The following is a 21,051-nucleotide window of genomic DNA, read 5'->3' on the forward strand; positions in this document are numbered from 1 at the left end:
GGGTGCCGGGCAATAATAAAGCCCTGAGGGCCGGGAGCCCGGCGCCCCCGCCCTCGCTGGGGCCCCCACACGGGGCGGAGCCGCTCTGCGGTCGGCCCCCCATTCCAGTTCAATACACCGCCCCACACCGCCGGGGTTCCGGCTGTCCCTACATCACACTGGGGGGTGCGGGCCGGGGGTGCGGGGTTACAGCGGCCCCCTCGTTAGGAGGGGGTCCGGGGGGTGGTGGGGTGGGGTTAGGAAGGGGCCCCCTCATTAGGAGGGGGTCCCTGGGGGGGGGGGGGGGGGGGGGGGGGGGGGTAGGTAGGGCCCCCTCCGGAGGAGGGGGCCCCGGGGGGGGCGGGGCGGGGCCCCTCCGGGGGAGGGGGCCCGGGGGAGGGGGGCGCGGGGCGGAGGGGGGCCATTCCCCCCTCCTGGCCCCGCCCCCCCTCCCCGGGCCCCCTCGCTCCGGACGGGGTCCCGGCCCTGCCCCCCTCCCGGGGACCCCTCCTCCCGGACCGGGGCCCGGGGGGGAGGGAGGGGGGGGCGGGTGGGGTGGGGGCGGCGGACGGGGAGGGCCGTTCGTGTGTGTGCCTTATACGTGTAGCTTGTGTTTCACGGCGCAGAGTGACGTGCCCCCCTCTGCTTCCTCCCCACCCCACCCGCCCCCCCCTCCCCCCCCCGGGCCCCGGTCCGGAGGAGGGGTCCCCGGAGGGGGCGGGGCCGGGACCCCCGTCCGGAGGAGGGGACCCGGGGGAGGGGGGCGGGCCAGGAGGGGGGAATGCACCCCCCCTCCGCCCCCCGGCCCCCCTCCCCCTGCGGCCCCGCCCTCCCCCGGAGAGGGGGCCCGCCCCGCCCCCCCCGGGGCCCCCTCCCCGGAGGGGGCCTACCTAACCCCCCCCCCCCCCCCATGGGACCCCCTCCTAATGAGGGGGCCCCTCCTAACCCCCCCAAGGACCCCCTCCTAACGAGGGGACCCTTCCTGACCCCCCCTCAGGACCCCGTCCTAATGACGGGGTCCCCCACCCCGGGACCCCCTTCAAACAAGGGGTCCCCCAAACCCGACCCCCCCATCCCGGGACCCCCCTCCAAACGAGGGGCCCCCCGTGGGGATGGGGGAAGCGGAGCCCCGGCGGCCGCCCCCTGCGTTCCACAACCATGGAACTGCAGGGGGACACCAGCGGGGCTCCAGCGGGGCCGGGGGCGCCGGACTCCGGCCCTCTGGGCTTTATATATTGTCCGGAACCCCCAGCCCCGCGGCTGAGAGGAAAGAAGGAACGGAGAGAACGGCAAGAGAGGAGGGATAGCAGGAGGAAAGTGAAAGGGAAGGGAAAGGCTGGAAAGGGACAGACGGACAGCGGACAGAGAAGGGAGAGAGGGGGGAATAGAAAGAGTAAGGGGGAAGAGGAGGGTAGGGTCTAGGGGATAAAGAAGAAGAATACAGAGAGGAGAAGGAAGAGTAGAGGAGGGGACAGGACGGAGGCCGAAACGGGAGGAGAGGAAAGGGGGGAAGAGAGAGAAGGGGAATACAGAGAGGAAAAGGAACGGCAGAGGGGGAGACAGGAGGGGAGGCCGAAAGAGGAGGGAAAGGAGTCGGCTTTGAGGAGGAGAGAAAAGGGGGGAGAGAGAAAAGCAGAGAAAGAAGGGGAATACAAGCAGGAGAAAGGAAAGGTAGAGAAGGGAAGAGGAAGGGAGAAAAAGCCGCGGAGCGGGGACAGAACCCACCCGTCCGCACCGAGCTCCGAGTGAGCAAATGGCGGTTAACGAGATTACCGGATCTTAAATAACCTCGGCCACGCCCCGCGCAGCCGCGCTGACGTCCCGCACACCTGAGCCGGAGTCGGGACCGCCCCCGGCCCCGCCTTCACGTAGCTCTGGCCCCGCCTCACGTAGCTCTGGCCCCGCCCCCGATCCCCGCCTCACGTAGTTCTGGCCCCGCCTCCGGCCCCGCCTTCACGTAGCTCTGGCCCCGCCTCCGGCCCCGCCTTCACGTAGCTCTGGCCCCGCCTCACGTAGCTCTAGCCCCGCCCCCGAGCTCCGCCCCACGTAGCTCTGGCCACGCCCCCAAGCCCCGCCTCACGTAGTTCTGGCCCCGCCCCCGAGGTCCGCCTCACGTAGCTCTGGCCACGCCCCTAAGCCCCGCCTCACGTAGTTCTGGCCCCGCCTCCAAGCCCCGCCTCACGTAGCCCTGGGCCCGCCCCGACTCCGCCCCGCCCTGCCCGGGATGGGAGCGGGGCCGTCGCTGGCGGTCCCGCCCGTGTCACACACACTGGCCCCGCCCGTGTCCCCCACACCGGTCCCGTCCGTCGCACCGGGCCGAACCGGGGCTGCTCCCGGCGCTGCGCGGAGCCCCGAGCGCTGAGGCGGGGCCGGGATGGGCCGGGGTTCTGGCTCGGCTCCTGTCGGTGTCGGCTGCCGGGGGGGTCCCGAGCGGTGCCGCCTCTCCCGCGGCGGGCGCGGTGTGGGGCGGGGATCGGGACCGGGACGGCCGCGGGCGGCGGGAGCCCCAGAACGGAGGCTCCACACGGACGGAACCGGGAACCGGCCGGGGCGGGGGGAGCCCCAGGACCCTCAGACCCCGCCGCATTCCCGGTGCCACGGAATCATTTCCCAGTGCAGGCCGAGGAGTCTTTATGAGAAAACTCAAAACTCAAGGATACGGGATCTGAGGGGAGGGGAGAGATTCTGGTATAAATTCAAAACACATTGCAAAAAATAAATCTATAGAGCAGCCCATGTGCTCTCCCAGCCTGGTTTCTGTGTGCTCGTCTGTGATTCCAGCTGCTCCCATGGGATTTTCAGCCTGTGGGGCTGCACTGCCTTGCCCGGTGCTAAGCACCACAGGAAACAATGGGAAAACCATCGGGATCAGGCCGTGGAGCCTCTCAGTAGCCGTGTCCCAAAAGTCTGGCAGTGCCCAGCGCCTCTGGCTGCAATTTGAGGGGTCCCAGCACGGGCCTCTGGCACAGGGCCCCTTGCTTCCCCAAGTTCCCTTTAACCAGGATGATTTTTGGGCTAGGAGCACCCAAAGCCAGCAGAACTGGCCTTAACCACTTTTTTTTTGTGGGACCTCTCCTCTCTCTTCCTCACCAAATTCCCACTGTCAAAAGCCATCCCCTCAGTCTCTCCAAGGAACTGAACTTGGATTTCCCAATCCAGCAGGGCAGAAATGCTGCTGTCCTTATTGTATATCCTAACTGCAGTAATTGCTTAAGAAATAATAGAAAGGAATTAAAGGAATGAAGAGAAAATAAGAGCTGCCAGCTCCAACCCCTTATCAATAATTTGCTTTAATTAACCAACTCAAACAAAGTCATTCACACCACATTGATACAGTATGACTCTTTTTAATGGAGTTACAGATGAATATTGCAGAATGTAAAAAACTTTAAAAAGCCAGAAACTCTTTTAAGATATAGACAGTGTGCAGCTGCAGAGAGTCTTGGGATTCAGGAGAAAAATGCCCAAGTTTTCAGTCTGTAGCATCTTCCACTCTGTGGTCCCTGGCAGCAAACGTGGCTTCAGCCTCAGGAAGGCACAGGGAGTCAGGGATGTCACCGATCCTGGTGCCACCTCAGCCTTTCAGCAGCACAGTCTGCAGGGAGAGAGAACAAACGGGTCAGAATGGACGGCCTAATTCCAGAAAATCATCCCAATCCATACAGCACTGGGCAGAGCTGTAAGAACTTCCCAAAGGTTCCTTTCCCTGAGGACTGAGGGCTCCAAGCTAAAGGCACAGGCTGGGCCTGCCATGGACAGACTACGGGAAGCCCAGAAGGAAAAGCGACTGGGCCAATTCCATCCAACATTCCAAAATCAGGCTCCTCACCAGCAGTACAGAAAACCCCTCTGGGGTAGAGCAGCAGAAAAAGCCACCTCTGCACTTCCCAGAGATATAACAGGAGAGCCCTCAGTGCAGTGCCTGTGAGTGCAGTGGGGCTGGCACACAAACATTCTGTGCTCACCTTTCAATGGAGTCAATAGTGAAACAGAACAAATCTCTCTTGTAGTCCAGGCTCCTTGAGGTGCACCTGTAGATGCTGCCGAGGATCTTTGAGCAGCCAGAGCAGAATAAGGTTTCTACTAAGCTGTAATGGAGAAATAACATTGATTCAGAAAAAAATAAAAGGAAGCACCTCACCCCATCCCTTTCCTTAAAAAAACCCAAAAAAAACAAAAACAAAACGCCAAACAATCATGCATTATCATTTCTTGAGGCATTCATTCTTGCTTTACACGGTGTAAATTATGAGCACTCATCTTTCAGCCTGAATTTGCAGCAGCTCCTCAGACTGACTGACCTCAGCAAGCCCTGATCAGAATCACTACATATCAGGATCACTACATATCAGGATCACTACATATCAGGATCACTACAGATCAGGATCACTACATTGAGGTAGGGACCTCAAAGCCCATCCCATCGCAGCCCTGCCATGGCAGGGACACTGCCACTGTCCCAGCTGCTCCCAGCCCCAGTGTCCAGCCTGGCCTTGGGCACTGCCAGGGATCCAGGGCAGCCACAGCTGTGCCAGGGCCTGCCCACCCTCACAGGGAAAACTGCTTCTGACACTGAATCCAAACCTGCCTTCCTTCATGCTTGAGGCCATTCCCCTTGTCCAGCCCTGCCTGTCCTGTGAGGAATCCCTGTCCCTCAGCCCACACAGCACACCGCACACAAATGAGAGTTCCAGGCCCACACCGGCACTGCGGGCCCTGCACCGGGGCTGTCCCGGGATCCCCGCCCGCCCCGGGGCTGTGTGAGCAGCAAAGGCTGGGTGTGCGCTGTGAGGCACAGGGACAGGCCCTGGTGTCCCTGTGAGGCACAGGACAGGCCCTGGTGTCCGTGTGAGGCACAAGGACAGGCTCTGGTGTCCCTGTGAGGCACAGGACAGGCTGTGCTGTCCGTGTGAGGCACAGGGACAGGCTGTGGTGTCCGTGTGAGGCACAGGACAGGCTCTGGTGTCCCTGTGAGGCACAGGACAGGCTGTGCTCTATGGCACAGGGGCCATTTCTGCGTACCCTGTAAGAGATAATGTGTCACCAAAGCCTGGCCTGACACACAAAGGGTGTCCAGGCCTGCCTGCAGCTGGAGCTGACAGCTGAGGGCACAGCTCTGTCACCCACAGCCCTGGGCTGCTGAAACCTCTTGGACACAATAAACTGCATTTTGGAGAGCTGCCTGGGGCCCTGCATCCCTCATTTTGGCTCTTATCAGTGAGGTTTGCCAAAACCCTTCCTGCCTGTCCCTCAGTGCCCGCTCTGGACATGCACGTGCTCCTTTCTGTGCCTGCCCCTGGCCCCCATGTCCCCTCTCTGTGTCCTGGGTGCCTCAGGTGCCCCGTGCACCTCCAGGTGCCAGCAGCACCCAGGGGAGCTGGCCCCAAACTGGGGGCACCAAACTGGGCCAGGCACCCCAAGCCCCTCCGGCCACGAGCTGGAGCTGGGCAGGGCCAGGGTCCCAGACAATTCCCCACCTGTCAGGAAATGCCACAGCTTTGTCCCAGAAAGGAGAGAGTCCTGCAGCTTTGGTCCAGTAAAGGGAGAGGCACTGGGGAACGTGCCCAAGGGGGTTTTTCCTTCCCCCTTTCTTTCTCTCCCTCTCTCTCCTGGTTCTTTCTCTCATTCTCTCTCCTGCTTTTTTCTCTTTCTCTCCCTCCCTCCCTCTCTGTCCCATCCTCTCTCCCTCTTCTATTTTTTTCTCTTTCTCTCCCTCTCTCCCATTTTTTTCTCTCTCTCTCCCATTTTATTCTCTCTATCCTTCTCTCTCTCAATCTCCCTCAGTTTTTTCTCTTTCCCTCCCTCCCTCTCTCTTCTCTCCTATTTTATTCTCCTTCTGTATCTCTCTTTCCCCCCCTGTATTTTTTCTCTCTCTCTCCCTCCTTCCCTCATTTTTTTTTCTCTCTTTCTCTCCCTCCTTCCCTCATTTTTTTTTCTCTCTTTTTCTCTCTCTCCCTCATTGTCTCCCTCTCTTTCTCTCCCGTTTTTTTCCTCTCTCTCTCTCTCTCTCTCTCTCCCCTGGGTTTTCCTCTCTTTCTCTCTCTCTCCCATTTTTTTTTCTCTCTCTTGTTCTCTCTCTTTTTCTTCCTTGCTTTCTCTCTCTCTCTCCTCTCCCTTGCTCTCAGTACTGCAGCCTCCTTTAATCCCAAACTCCCAAACCTTCCCAAACCACCTGCCCCATTTCCCCCCTGACTCCTCTCAGGTGCCCTGAATTACCAGAGGTGATGAGCCCAGCAGCCCCAGGGACTGGCAGGGCAATGCCTGAATGATTCTGGGATTCCAAGAGGTTCCTGGGGAGCAGAGGCACGGTGCAGGTGCCCAGATGTGAGTGCTGCTGCCCCAGGATGTCTCCAGCAGCCTTCACTGCACTCCCCAGCTTTGTGCACGTCTCTTGAACAGCCAAGGGCAGGGATGGGCCTGCACCCATCAGGAAATGGAGTTTGTGCACCAAGGGATGTGTGCAGGGCCATGAAGCACTGCCTGTGCAGGGATTGCCTGGCACCCATCAGGAAATGGAGTTTGTGGGGTAAGGGATGTGTGCAGGGCCATGAAGCGCTGCCTGTGCAGTGTCAGGCCTGGCACCCATCAGGAGATGGAGTTTGTGCACCAAGGGATGTGTGCAGGGCCATGGAGCGCTGCCTGTGCAGTGTCAGGCCTGGCACCCATCAGGAAATGGAGTTTGTGCACCAAGGGATGTGTGCAGGGCCATGGAGCGCTGCCTGTGCAGTGTCAGGCCTGCACCCATCAGGAAATGGAGTTTGTGCCCCAAGGGATGTGTGCAGGGCCATGGAGCGCTGCCTGTGCAGTGTCAGGCCTGGCACCCATCAGGAGATGCAGTTTGTACACCAAGGGATGTGTGCAGGGCCATGAAGCACTGCCTGCCCAGCCCTGCCTCAGGGATTTCCTCTGCTGGGCTCCCCACAGCCAGCAGGGCCTGTGTGACACCCCAAACCCGTTTGCACGTTTGGAAACCCTCCCCTGGCAGCAGGAAGCACTCAGGGATCCCATGGCCAACTGGCTGAGCTCTGTGCCCCACTGCCTTCACGCGGCACTGCGGGCCAGTGCCATTCACACACACAGAGCCAGAACATCCCTGCAGCCCTGGGATGGCACAGAGCCACAGGGATGGCAGGGCTGGCACAGAAATGCTCTGGCTGTTCCCGTGCACTCCCGAGGAGGGTGAAGATCAGGGGTTACTGCAGCCCCTGCAAAGGTCCTGGCTGTCACCAGCTGATCTTTAAGGTCACAAGTGTCAGCCCCAGTTGGAGTTACCCTGGGCAGCTGCCAGGAGCCCTGGGGGTGTTTGGCTGCTTGTGAGGACAGAGCCCTGCAGCCCTGGAGATGTTTGTGAGGGGATGGACAATGCCCTGCAGCCCTGGAGATGTTTGGTTGGGGTAGACCTGGAATTCAGGGGCATTCCTGATATCCTCATGCTCCTCCCAGAGTTCATTTCTGTTGGAACACATGGGCAATGTGTCCATCACACTCCACCTTTAAGAAAGATAGCAAAACTGTGGGCAAAGATGGAAATGTTTAGCTTTCAAAGGTTAAAGGTGGTGCATGAAGCTGGAAAGCTCACCTTTGAAGGAATGTGAATATAATAAGTTAAGTGCTTAAGAGCTTGGAAGTGATAAAAGCAAACCAACAAAGAGTTGTTTTCAAAATTAACTTTCTTTCTTTTTTTTTTTTTTTAAACAAGACCCAAATTTCATGCATAATGCACTGACTGTTACTGTCCTGGATATTTGCTACCTTTTTTTTGGAAAAAAAGCAGAGGAAGATACTTTCTGAATGAAACTAGAGCTAGATCAAAATAAACTCTGCATTGCTCTGTGAAATAAACTGTCAGTATTCCCCTGCCAGTCTGTCCTTGTTTTGTGTTATGGCACTACACAGAGGCTCCCACTGCCCAATCCAGAGAGTTCTCCCATGATTTTCTGTCATGCTCAGCAGCTCATTTTAACCCCAGAGGTTGAAAATCCCTGGGAGCGGTTGGAATCAAGAGCAAATCACACAAAAAACAGGCTGGGAGAGAATATGAAACCTTCCAGAGATTTACTTTTCCTACTGCTTTTTTAATTTAACGCAGGACCCCTCTCTTCCCCCTAGACCCCATATTTTTAACTCGGGGTTTTTTTTCTCAAAAAGAATTCCCTGCCTAGGCTGGGAAAAAAAACCCCTCCAAATTATTTAGGGGATTTGGGATGGGTTCAGTTGGTCAGTAGGAGCAAAAACTTGGCAAGAAATTCCTTATCTCTTGGGTCCAGCGAGAGGCTCAACGTGAACACGAGTGAAAATACATTCAAAAATAACAATAAAACAAATAAAAATAAAAGCAATAATAATATAAACAACAATAATATAAAATAAATTTTAAAACAAAAATAATTTTAGCTATTGAAGCCCCAGTGGCGCTGCAGTTCCGCCGGCGGCCACCGGAGGGCGCTTCTCTGCACCGCCGCGCTGTGTCCGCCAGGCGGCGCCCGCGGGGCTTGGCGGGTCCCGGGGCTCCTCCCGTTCCCAGCCGCGATCCCGGTCCCGATATCCCGGTTCTGATGCCGGTCCCGGTTCTGATCCCGATGACAGGTGAGCACGGCACAGGGAGGGAACACGGCCGGGCGCCATCCCTGTCCCTGCAGCGTCCAAGCCCGGCCCTGCCCTCCCTCACACAACGTCCCGTGCCGCTTCGTGGCCGCCTTCGGCGCCGGGTTCTGTGCCACGGTGGTGGCGTCGCCGGTGGACGTGGTGAAGACGCGGTGCATGAACGGCAGCCCCGGGCAGTACCGCAATGCCCTGAGCTGCCTGCTGGCCCTGCTCATGCAGGACGGCCCCGCCGGCCTCTACAAGGGGTGAGTTCAGCTCCTGCGGACCGGTCGCGGCACAGCGCCCCAAACACCCCGAGCCGCGGGCAGGATTTGGGGGATCCCCGCTCTGGGGATGTCCCCGCACGTCCCCTGAGCCCCGTTTGTGCCGGCACAGCTTCGTCCCGTCCTTCCTGCGGCTGGGCTCCTGGAACGTGGTGATGTTCGTGTCCTACGAGCGGCTGCAGCGCCTGATGGTGCTGGCACGGCCGGCGCTGGCCTGAGCCCGCGGCGCCCCGGGCCGCCCGGCGAGGCTCACATCGATTACATTCATCGCATCCATTCTATTCATTGCCGGAGCGCCGGGGAGCAGCGGAGCCACGGGCCCGGGGAGGGACGCGAGGAGGAGGAGGATGCTGGAGGAGGAGAAGCGCGGGAGAACAGAGGCTTTCAGAGAAGAGTTTTTAGGGACGGAGGAAAAAATGTTTGTTGGCTTTGCAGCCGGGAAGAGCAGCGCTTCCCGAGGGCGGGGGTGTGGGCAGGCGGGCCCAAGCTGAGGGCCAGGGAATTCCCGTTGTTCCTCACTGGCGCTTCCAATAAATAGCCCCTGTGGGGCCTGATCACAGCGTGGCTCAGGGTTTCTTTGCCTTTTTGGGGTGTTCAGGGTCATTGTCCAGCTCTGCGTGTGATACTAGCCCAGCACATTCTCTGTCACTGCCGGGGCACTGAACAACTTCCCACTGATTGATCTCTGATTATTCAGGTCATTGTCACAATCACCAACCACACCGAGGCAGCAGATCCTTGACCCACGGCAATCTCTCTAAAGGCTCAGATGGTCCCTTTATGGGACAGTGAAGATGTGTATCCTGAGCAGGAGAGGACACAGAATTCCCTTTCCCTGTTTCCCAAGCTGGGAATTGCTCTCTCCCCATGGGTAACTGGCAGGAACAAGGTTCCCTCTGCTGTCACTCCATCTTCAGCACCCTCATTTGTCACAGACACTCAGCTCTGTTTCAGGGACTCCCGTCAGACACCCGATGGCTGTGATCAGAAGCAATTCCCCAGGCGGTTTTAGCCCCGGGAGCAGCAGGAATGGCCAAGGACAGCTGCTGTCCCGGGACAAGGCGGCCGGGCTGCGGTTCCGTGCCCAGCCCCGTGCCCGCCCTGCAGAACGCGGGGTCGCTCTCTCCGCCCCGTCCCTGTGCCGGGATCGGGACAATGCCCTGGCTCGGGCAGGGCACGGCGCCCTCGGGTGCGGCCGGAGGGGACAGGGGCGCGCAGGGGCCGCCCGGGCGGGGCGGCACCCACAGGGCCGCGTGTGCTGCGGCGCCGCTGCCGGAGCCGCTGCTGTGCGGGACGGGTCTGTGCCGGCACTCGCGGCTCGCTGCGATCGCGCTCCGTGGAGCGAAACCCGCGCCGCGCTCCGGCTGCGCTGGGATGGGACGGGCTCCGCTCTCGGCAGGCAGCGGGACGGGGGTCCCTGTGCCACCCCACGGGTCCCACAGAGAAGCTGCTCCTGTGGCCGAGGAACAGCGGGGAAACTGAACAGTCCTGAGGGAAACCGACGGAAAAACAACTTTGGTTTGGGTTTGGACTTGACATTTTCCCCCGGCCCCCACCTGATCCGGGTGTTTTGCCTTAGGGAACAAGAGACAGAAGGGGGAATGGGGCAACAGATAATTTGTTACCCCAAAAGGGACGAGCTTATTTCTGTTAATTCCCGAAACACCTGGAATGATTTGGGTCTCGGAAACATCTGGGAGCCTCCCTGTGAATCCTGGGTGGGGCCGAGGTTATAAAAGGAGGAAAGGATGGAGGCAGGGGGGGTTCGGGGGGGCGAGGAGCAGCGCTGCCTTGGGGATTTGCATCTGGAAGCGGCCACCAGTTTCCTGCTGGGAATCCTGGAAAGAGAACTCGGTGAGAAATGCGAATGCTGCAGCTGGAGCGCTGAGAGGGGAGAGTCTGCAGGGAATGTGTCTGGTGAGTCTCCTCATGCCCCATATCTGATGCTGGGCTGGCACCGGGGCACCTCATTCCCATTTAAACTCTCCCGAAATGCACTTAAATTACAAACTGGACTGCAAAAGGCACGTGGGAAGCTTTGGGTCCATAAGGGAATGCTCCAGGGATGTGCAGCCTCCGACCTGCACAAATAACTCCTGCTCCCACAGAAACCTGCTGGCTCTAGGGCAGGAGTGGCAGCAAAGCGGCAGCTCCAGTGCCACCCCAATAAGTGACTGTCCTTGGGGCTCTCGGGGCCGGGAGGGAATGCTGTCCCTGCCCCTGGGGGAAAGCAGGAGCAGGATCAGCGCTGCAGCTGGGTCTGCTCCTGCTCTCTGTCTCCAGGGTGCCCTGGAGGGCTCTGGCTCGGGATAATCTGTGTGTGACAGCTTCCCGTGCCTGCGCCCAACCCCTCTGGGGACAGAACGTGCCCAAAAGCTCCATTAACCCTTTCCCTTTCTGTGTGTGTGAGAGCTTCCCGTGCCTGTGCCCAGCCCCTCTGGGGACAGAATGTGCCCAAAAGCTCCATTAACCCTTTCTCTGTGTGTGAGAGCTTCCCGTGCCTGTGCCAACCCCTCTGGGACAGAATGTGCCCAAAAGCTCCATTAACCCTTTCCCTTCTGCTGGCAGGGCAGCGTGTGAGCCCAGGGCATCCTCCCTGGAGCAGGGACACCCGAGGATGAGCCGCAGGGATTCAGCCATCAGAGCAGGTGAGGATGGATCTCTTTGTGCTTGGCAATTGCTCTGCTGGTTTAATGTCACACTGCAGTGCCCTCCAGCCCCTGTGCCCTGCAGCAGCACCCACAGCCCCTGGGCTGGGCAGGGAACAGCTCTGGGAGGGAAATGGATGTGCAGGAAATTTCCAGAGTTTGACAGAAGGCTCACATAGTGTGGATCTGTATGGAAATTCTGGGATAAGAAATGCTGACTTAGAAATGGCACGGAATAGGGCAGGCATTGCTGAGAGAGAACTGGAGCTAGAAACAAGTTTTAAAGGATGGTTTGTAAATAAGACTGGATACCTTAGAGAAATAGAACTATGAAAGATGCATTGTAATGAGATTCACAAGGGGTAATTTTAGATGATTGTCTTTAAGGCACTTACAGCATGGTGTGGCAGAAGCTGACAGGCCAAGAAACACTTACAGTGTATTGGAATTAGGAAACAGCTGGCTGTTGATTGTGATGGGTGAATTCTAACATCTGTATTGTCTCTCTCACCCTTCACATGAGACTAAACATGGGATCCAAGTTTTTAAAATGCCTCTCAGTTGCCCCATGTCTGGGTCAGAAAAGAGAATAATCTGATAAACTGTGCTTTGTGTGAGGAAGATTTATCAGATTCCTTCCAACCTTCTCTGGGGTTTTTGTGCCAAAGGGGCTCTGAGCCCAGAGCCACACAGGGTGTCTGTGCCTGCATCCATGTCAGTGACATTTGCCAAGTGTGACAGGACAGCAGAAACACCCTGGGTTTGTTGGGCCAGAGATGGAACATGGAGGTGTCTGTGCCAGCAGGGTGTGAGTGCTGCCAGCCTGGGCTGTGGTGCTTCTGTCCCTCAGCAGCCAGGGCAGGGAGGGAAGTGCAGGTGAGGCAATTTTGGCTGTTTCAGACTGCTTGGTGCAGACCTGGCAGCACTGGCAGAACAGCTTTCCTCCTCCTTTCTGTCCATCCCTGAGCGGAACATTGAGATGATGCTGCACTGAGCCCTCTCGTTTGTGGGTGTTGTTTGGTTGGTTTGTTTGGGTTTTTCTGTTTTTAATGTATTTCTAAGTGGTGCAGTGAGGAGCAAGGTGCTGGTTACATGATTTCTGACTGACACATCACAGGAATGGGCACAGGTGAGTGCAGGTGCTTCCTGGCACATCCAGTGTGCCATCCTGAGTGAGGGTTTCCAGCCCCAGCTGCCCGTGCACAGCTCCTCACTGCTCAGTCACTGTGAGCAGCTCCCTCCTTTCCTGGGCACATCCCTGCAGTGGGAGCAGAGTCCCCTGACCCTGCAGGAATTCCCTGCTCCTCTGGAGAGGGGTGAGGCCAAAGCTTGGGGGCAAAGGACAACAGCCAAACCAGGGCCCTTGTGGCCCTGATGCATCCAGGACAGCGTGTTTGCCTTGTTCCCAGCACTGGTGAATCTAAACAAGATTTATTTTTGACAAGACTGCCTGTTCCTTCACTTCTCCAGCTCTCCCCCCACACCTGGCTCTGCAGCTGTAGCTCACCCTGCCCTGGCTGTGGCTGATAAAAAATCATTTTTGTAGCAGCAATCCATTCTTGTAAAGAGCACAGAGTGTACAGTGCAGTAGAGAAAATCCATCCAAATAAGGGACTCTGCCTTCCTGCTGTTCCTGTAGCTCTCCTTCCTGCTTTCACCTGGGCTGGCAGGATGGGCAGGGCCCATATTTATCATATGAAAGTGTGTTACTGAATTTGTCCAGAAGTTCTGATTACAGACACTCATTTTCTGACAGAAAGCATTTTCCCTTTCCCCTGCTGTTCCCAGGTGCTGCCCAGGCTGTCTCTCTGTGCTCCCAGGAGGAAGGGCAGCCCCTGCCTGGCCTGCCCAGCCCAGCTGGATGGGACAGGGCTGTGTGGCCTGGCAGGGCAGGGACAGCTGGCTGTGCTCTGGAGTGCCTTGGGACCTTCCCCTGGCAGCGTTGGAGGGGTTTCTCTCTGGGATTGCTTGTGAGGCACCATCCCTTTGTACAGAGCCCAGTGCTGAAGGACTGACAAGTGAGATAAAAATGGTTCTGGTAAATGAGGCAAAGAATGCAATAAGAAAAATGAGCTTACTTTTAATGTCTGAAATGGTTGGGAATAGAAATGCTGGGAAAGGGCACTTTTATGTTTGAATTGGTGTCACCTCTCATGGATAAAACCCCACAGTGAGCCAGCAGAGCACAAGTGTGAAAGCTGGATCCTTTGACTTCCACAGTGCAATAATTTTCTTTTCCTCCTCTCTTTCAGGATAGCAGAAATCCCCAAACTCCTCCCAGCGTTGCCCAAACCTTTGGTGTTTGAGCAGCCCCAGCCCAGCCGTGCCCTGCTGTGGGTGAGTCAGAGGCACCCAGGGCTCCTCCTGCCCTCTCTGCTGCCCTCACTGCCTGGGGCTGCCACTGCTGCCAGCCCGGCCGGGGCTGCTCACAGGGCAGGGTGAGGGAAGGGACAGGCCCTGACTCCGTGGGGCACAGGGCTCATTTGTTATTTTATTGTATCTATGGCATTAAACTATGCTAAAAGAATAGAAGAAAGGATCTCATCAGCAGGCCAGCTAAGAGTAGAAAAAGAAGGAATGAATACCAAAGGCTTGTGGCTGGGACAGAGAGTGTGAGCCAGCTGAGTGTGATTGGCCATTAATTACAAACAGCCACAGACCTCCCTGCTTTATCTATTATTTTTCTGTTCATGCCTGTGTGTTGTATTTTTACATCAATCCAAGCTTCTTCCCAGGCTGCAGATCAAATCTTCGGGTGTCTCTGGAAGTTTCTGGTTTTCCAATTCCCACATCTCCCCTCTCTCTCTCTGCATTAAGAAATTTTTATTAATAGATCTATATGGATAATTTGTAATTGGTGTATTGATTAGGTAAGTAAAGAATGGATTTCTTTGAGTAGTGACACATACAAAGTATTTAAACTTAAAACTTTAGTTGAAGTTATTTAAATGTTTGGTGTAGGTTGGTTAATTAGTAAAGTTGTATAATTAAAAGTAAAACTAAATAGAGGCATAATATTTGATTGAATTTTATATTTTTCAGTTATTATTTAATAAGAATTTTATACTATTGATTTTTATATTTATAAAGACACTTAAAGTTAATAGTTTTTGGTGGGTGTGATACAAGATGATAGGTGTAAGTTGGAATTTTTGTGTAATTTCCATTTCTATTTACATTGATTTTTTAGTGCTGGAGTTGTCAGTGTGGTTTTTGTGTGATGTGGTTTTATGGTTTTTTATGGAAATTTACCTGGGCTTTTGTACTTGCTGAGATGTAGGTAAACTTTATGTTTTCATCTGAGAAATAAACTATTGATATATCTTGGTTTATAAAATTGCATAGAGATACTTATTTAAGATATTATTATAATTTTTTGTTATAAGTATGGAGAAATATTAGATTAAAATAATGTATGCAGTAAAGAAAAAATACTTAGGAATTATTTAGATTATATATAATTAGTAACATGTGAAATGATATATTTATTAAGTATTAAAATATTGTATATTATTTTAGAGTTTGTAACCGTTGACAAATTTTAAATTAGTGGAAGGTTCCATAATTGTTAAAAATAGGTTTAGTTGTTCTATTGATAAAGTTAAATTGTTAAGTTAAAACTATTTGAAATTTATTTTTGATATAGCAAACATTTGGGATTTTTGTTAATTATTTTATTTCGGTAGAGTTAGAGTTTGATTATAGTTTAAATTGTAATTGGTGGATGTTACTTAATACATTTTTATGTAATGTTTTTAAAAATAGTAGTTATGAGTAAAAATTTTAGGATTAAGGATTAATTAAATCATTTAATAATTGGGTTTTTAAAAGTATTTTTAGAATAGAGATGTTTTGAGTATAGTAAACTTATTTTTTCAAGATTTGAAAGTGGTTACAGACAGGATTGTGGATTTGGATATTGAGAGTGTGAGGGGGCAGGAAATGTAGCTGTAGGAGAGGCTGAATACTTAGTATGAAACTTAGAAAAATAAATTAATGTTGTAGTTGGATTTTTATAGAAGTGTTTTTGTAATAATAACTGAGGAAAGCTATAAGATTAATAGTTTGGAGGAGGTTTTTAATAAAGTTTATATTTTTGTAACTTTGAAAAATATGTAAAATTATGAGATAATATTAGGTTAAATTACAGAGTTAGTGTAGAGATTAGTTAGGGAGTTAACTTGGTTTCAGAGATGTATAAGTAGTTAGAGAATAAAAAAGTGGGATTTTGAAATGATGTGGTTTTGGTAATTACATAAAGAGATGGTAAAGTATGTGAAAGTCAGTTGTAAATATTCTAATAATATGTTACAAGTAATGTTTATTATAAACTTAATAATTTTCTATAATTAGTCTATTAGTACTGTTTGGAGAACCTAAGATAACTTTCTAAAAATATTTACGTATTAGGGAAATAGAGTAAAAAATTTAAAATAGTATGATATTAATAGTAATGCTATTTTTTTGGTGATATTTATAAAAGATAAAAACTAGACATTGTAATGAAGAATAGATTTTTTTATTAAATGGATGATGTAATCAACTGTATTTTTTTACTTATAAGTAGGTGTTTGTTAGAGTGTTATTGTAGTTGTTTTAATTTGAGTTGTTTTACTTTTTTAAGAAAATTAACTATATAGTTTGGAAAAATGATTTATAATAAAATTTAGGATAAGTTTCATTAAATAAGATTTAGAATTAATTAATTCTGATAGTAAGGAATAATAAACCTAATTTTATTAGACCATTACAGCGATAAAATGAAATTTAGGACTATTTAGACTTAAATGTAGTGAAGTTTAATTTTGTTTGATTTTATTAATACTTGAGTTACTGTAGGTTGTTATTTATAAATATTGAAGTTTTGAAAGTGTTTTGGAGAAACCTTAGATTGTTGGGTTACTATTACTACCTATATCCTTACATGGTGGTTTTATTTATTGGGAGCTATGTTTCTTGGTAAAAGATTTTTATTTATGTTCTATTTAGAATGGTACTAATTTGTATAGTGGGCTTTTTTTGTATTTAGGATATTGATTAGAATGTTCTATATTTTTGTGGGCTTTGAGTAATATTTATGTATAGGTTTTTGATATTTGAATAATTTTTAATGGTTTTTGTTACTTTTTAAAGAGTTTTTGATTTAGAATTTGAAGAGTATTTGGTGTTTGGAGGAAATAAATTTGGAGTTATTTTTGGATACGGTTGAACTGTATTTTTAATGTTAATAAGGTCTACTTTTGGTACATTAGTTTGATTTTTGGTTTGGTTGTGGGAGGGTCTCTTGTGTAAGCCTGAGACTGGTATTAGGACTTTTTGTCTAATGTTTTATGAGTCTGTTAAGGAGGAGGTGTTATTTAAAGTTTTATAAAATATCCTGAGAATCAGTTAAAATCATGGAAGAATCATTATGGTAATTGAAGTGTGTTATGTTGAAAGTTAAAGAGTTATAAGTCTTTTTTAATAACTTGAAATAAGGTGAGCTCAATCTACTTTTTCTGCCCCCACGAATGGCATGACCTGTGCCCACTGCTCACAATTCACCCAACCAAAATCAAGAGCAAATGTTGGCTGGGCTTTCAGAACTTGAAATAGCTTAGAAGCAAAATAAATAACTTTTTTCAACTGTGTTTTGTTTTTTCCTTCAGATGCTGGACTTACCTGTGTGGATGTGTGCTGAGCTCTCACGGCAGGAACCCGTCAGGCCTCGGTGGCTGTGAGTTCGTGTTTTTCTCACTGGGGAATTGGAAATAATACATTAATTAATTGCAGAATTAATTGAATTAATGACCCCTTTGCCCTTTTGTGCCCTGCTGTGTGGGACAGGGGCAGAGAGAGCGAGCAGAGGAGCGGCCGGGGCTGGAGAGGGGCAGAGAAAGGCAGAGGGACCTCCCTGGTGTCCCCAGGGCACTGTGGGGAACAGAAGGGACACCGTGAGGGCAAGGGCAGGCGGGGAGGGGACAGCCTGGGGCCAAACCCGGGTTCACCTGCAGGGAAATGAGTCAGGGATGGTTTGGAGGGAAGAGCTGAGGGGGTGAGTCCGCCCAGCTCGGCCCAAGTGGGAGCAGAGGTGAAGGCCAATCCAAAGCCAGCCCTGCTCAACCTCGGAGTCCCAGAATAAATTCTACAAACTGCCCATTGAGGTACTAAAAACACATAAAAACAGAACCAGGAGCAAACCAGAAGGTTCCTGGGAATCCCATTACAGTGTTGTCACAGCCTTTTTAACAGGTTTTTTATCACAACGCTGCATTTCTCTGTTGGGATCGTTCACTCTGTGGGCTGTGGGGTTTTTGGGTCTGAGCTCCCTCACGGTGGCCCTGACACCCTGAGGAGCGGGGAGGGAAAGCAGAGTCAGGGCTGCTGGCAGGGCAGGGCAGGGGGTTCTACCCCAGAGCAGATCCAGCTGCTGCCAACCAGCCTGGCCAGGAGGGATCTGCTCTGGCTCCTGCAGGGAAGGAATGTTCCCAGCCGATTCAGCCGGCATTGCAGCGGCCTCACCTCCCGATCCAGGTGACATTGCAGCGGCCTCATCTCCCGATCCAGGTGACATTCCAGCGGCCTCATCTCCCGATCCAGGTGACATTCCAGCGGCCTCACCTCCCGATCCAGGTGACATTCCAGCGGCCTCACCTCCCGATCCAGGTGACATTGCAGCGGCCTCACCTCCCGATCCAGGTGACATTGCAGCGGCCTCACCTCCCGGCACTTTCCCATGCCCGCTCCCGCCCCTCCTGCCGGGAATTTGTCCCAGCAGCAGCAGGGGAAGGACACCAGCTGACACCCTGGGACTTGGATTGTCCCCCTGGGGAATGCTGGCTACTGGGATTTAGAGCATTCCATGTATTTGGCTGCAGAAATTTCCCAGCCCAGGGGTTTTAACTGACAGGGCAGCACAAAGATTGCTCTCTATGTGGTGCCTGGATTTGGGGTTTGGTATCAGCTTTGCTAGTTCAGATGAGTTATACTCACAGCCTCAGATTCCCTGAAGAATTCCTGCTGGAATAACCTGACAGTGCCTCATGGAGAGTGGAAATTCCCATGCAGAGCTACCATTTTTGCACTAGCTGTGTCAGGAGCCAGCAGAGGTTCCAGGGAAGCTGAGTGGGATCAGGACAAGGACAGGTCTATATTCCATCGAACTTGCTGTTTAAAACCCTCATCCCCCATATCTCCCCTGATGTCCCTGGAGTCACTTGGCAGAGTTCCCTGGAACCCAGCTGATTTCACACCCCAACCCTGGAGCTCAGGCTCCAGTTGATGTTTTAAAGCAGGACAAGGCAGTGGCTGGATGCACTCCCAGCCTGTGCTGAGGCAGCACACCTCTCCCTGCAGAAGCCCAGCTCCTTTCAGAGCCTCAGCAGCAGCCTCTACACATTCTTTCCCCTCAGGAAAAGGGATGCACATCCCTGCCTTCAGCACACATCCAGTGGGACCCACCTGTAAAAGCTTTCCTTCACTTCTGCACTTCCAGCTGGCTCCCTGGGAAGTTCCAAACTTCATCCTGGTTGAACATCTGATTTTGAGGCATCTCCAAAGTATACTGCTTGGGATTCAATACCTGTGAGGGAAGATGGCTTTGGCTTTAGCGCTGCTGAGGGATGATGGCCTCAGGCTGGAAAGGAGAGAGGAGATTTGGGGTGGCCAAGACATACCTGGGAGCTCTGGGAGGTCGGAAACAGGAACTGCTGTCTGAGCCCCTCTGCAAACGGTCTGTGCCTCCATTCCAGGTAATGCCAGCTGCTCCTTGGGGTCCTTCTGGGCTGTCGGTGGTGTCTGTCCGGGCTGAGGCATCTCCATGTGCCTGTTCAGAGCAGCCCCTGGCTGAGGGGCCGCAGGCAGCGCTTTAGCCGTGTCTGTGCCAGCGCTGTCCCGGTACCCACACCGAGATGTGTGTTCGGCACGCTGCAGGCACAGCTCCTCCTGCAGATCCCAAGGACGTAGGGCTGCCAGCCCTTCGGGGGCTTCTGGCCTCCTCCAGGCCCACACCGGGTACAGCCGCAGCGGGAGCAGCAGCCCCAGTCCTGGTCGTTCGGCGGGGATCCCCCGAGGATGCTGACACGGAGCAGGGGGATGCGGGCGCTGTGGCTCACAGGGGAGCGCGGTGTCCCGGTACAGGGGAGCGCGGTGGCCGCGGTGCTGCCGGACCGGGATCGGTGTCCCCGCAGGGCTGAGGGGCGGCGCCGTGTCCGCCAGGGGGCGCCCCGCGGGACGGGCGGCGGCGCTGAGGGAGCGGTGATGCCGATGGGGTCCCGGGGCTGTCACAGGCGATTCCCCTGCCCTACCCGTTTCCAGCCGTGATCCAGCGGCTGCTCCAGGGAAGCGCCGTCCTCCTGGCGCCCAGCACCATCATAGCCCCGGCTCCCCACGGCCCAAAACCCCGGCGGGACCCCAGATCTGTACCGAGCAGAGTAGGAGGGGCAGTACCTGGCTCGGTCCCAGCGCCCATTCCGGAGCGGCTCTTCCTACCTGTAGCGATGCCGGTCTGGTCCTGGTCCTATTCTCACCTCGATCATCCGGCTCCGGCGGGACCCCAGTCCCGCACTGGCCGCAGCCGGAGGAGCAGTACCGGGCACGGTCCGAGCAGCCATGCCGCAGCGGCTCTTTCCACCTGCAACGATACCGGTCCCGATCCCAGTCCCAATCCGGCCTCAACCATCCAGCCCTAGCACCCACACCCTGCCCGCCTCCCATAGGAGACACCAGCAGAACCAGGACCGGAATCCCCGAGCCCGGATCCCGGTCTCACCTAGCCCCCATACCCTGTCCGCCTCCCACAGCGGACACCGGCAGGACCAGGACCCGAAGCTCCGGGCCCAGCTCCCGATCCCGGTCTTACCTGAGCACCTCGGGCTCCACGCAGCACCAGCCCCCGATCCGGATCTCCTCGCAGCGCTCCGACCGACGCTCCCGCAGCATCCCGAGCAAAGCATCCCCCGAAGAAAACGGAACAGGCGCGGATTGGCCGGCTTTTATGGGCGGGAGGGGGGGCGGGAGAGGGGCGGGGCGGGGAGGCGGGGCTCCGGGGGCGGGGCCGGCACAGGTGTGAGGGGCGGGGCGTGCACAGGTGTGAGCGATCCCAGTGCGTCTGCGCGGGGCGGGGCCTTGGGGAATTTAAGGCGCGGAGAGGGCCGAGCGGAGCCATTTGCTCCTCGGAGGTCCGGTGGGTGAGGGTGCTGTCGGTCGGGGCTCTATATCTCTGTTCCTCTATATTTTTCTCTGTATTTCTTTTCTTTTGTGTTTCTGTTTCTCTACACCTCTCCTTTCTCCCCTCCCTTCCTCCCCTCCCCCACCCCCCCACACCCACCCCCCCCCCTAACCCCCCCCCCCTCCCTCTCCCCCCTAGCCCTCCCCTCCCTCCCCCCCTACGGCCGCCCCCCGCCCCCCGCTCCCATCCCACCTCCCTATTCCCTCACTCACCCGTACCCTACTCATCCCTACCTTACCCTACCCTATTCCTCCATCCTCTCCCTTCCCTCGCCACCCGGCCTTCCGCCCCGCCCCGTCCCCTGCTGCCCCGCCCTTCCGCCCCGCCCCGTCCCCTGCTGCCCCGCCCT

General features: G+C 54.1%; 1 protein-coding gene across 12 annotated transcripts in view; it reads right to left on the minus strand.

The window, feature by feature from the left end:
- The window catches only part of LOC141726498 (uncharacterized), a 33,501-nt gene extending 12,699 nt beyond the window's left edge, over nucleotides 1–20,802 (minus strand). For 4 of the 12 annotated variants that reach the window (XM_074531451.1, XM_074531459.1, XM_074531466.1 and 1 more), the window contains exons 1-5: nucleotides 20,334–20,802; nucleotides 19,964–20,105; nucleotides 19,150–19,718; nucleotides 18,935–19,055; nucleotides 18,095–18,594 (exon numbers count right to left, since the gene is read on the minus strand). In XM_074531451.1, coding sequence (XP_074387552.1) covers nucleotides 18,994–19,055; nucleotides 19,150–19,718; nucleotides 19,964–20,105; nucleotides 20,334–20,427 — 867 coding nt within the window. In that variant the 5' untranslated portion in view covers nucleotides 20,428–20,802 and the 3' untranslated portion in view covers nucleotides 18,095–18,594; nucleotides 18,935–18,993. The other 8 variants (XM_074531480.1, XM_074531487.1, XM_074531472.1 and 5 more) reach the window with 5 other exon arrangements.
- Between the last annotated feature and the right edge of the window lie 249 nt (nucleotides 20,803–21,051).

Source organism: Zonotrichia albicollis, chromosome 2 (genome assembly GCF_047830755.1).
Source record: "Zonotrichia albicollis isolate bZonAlb1 chromosome 2, bZonAlb1.hap1, whole genome shotgun sequence".
NCBI classification, from domain to species: Eukaryota; Metazoa; Chordata; class Aves; order Passeriformes; family Passerellidae; genus Zonotrichia; species Zonotrichia albicollis.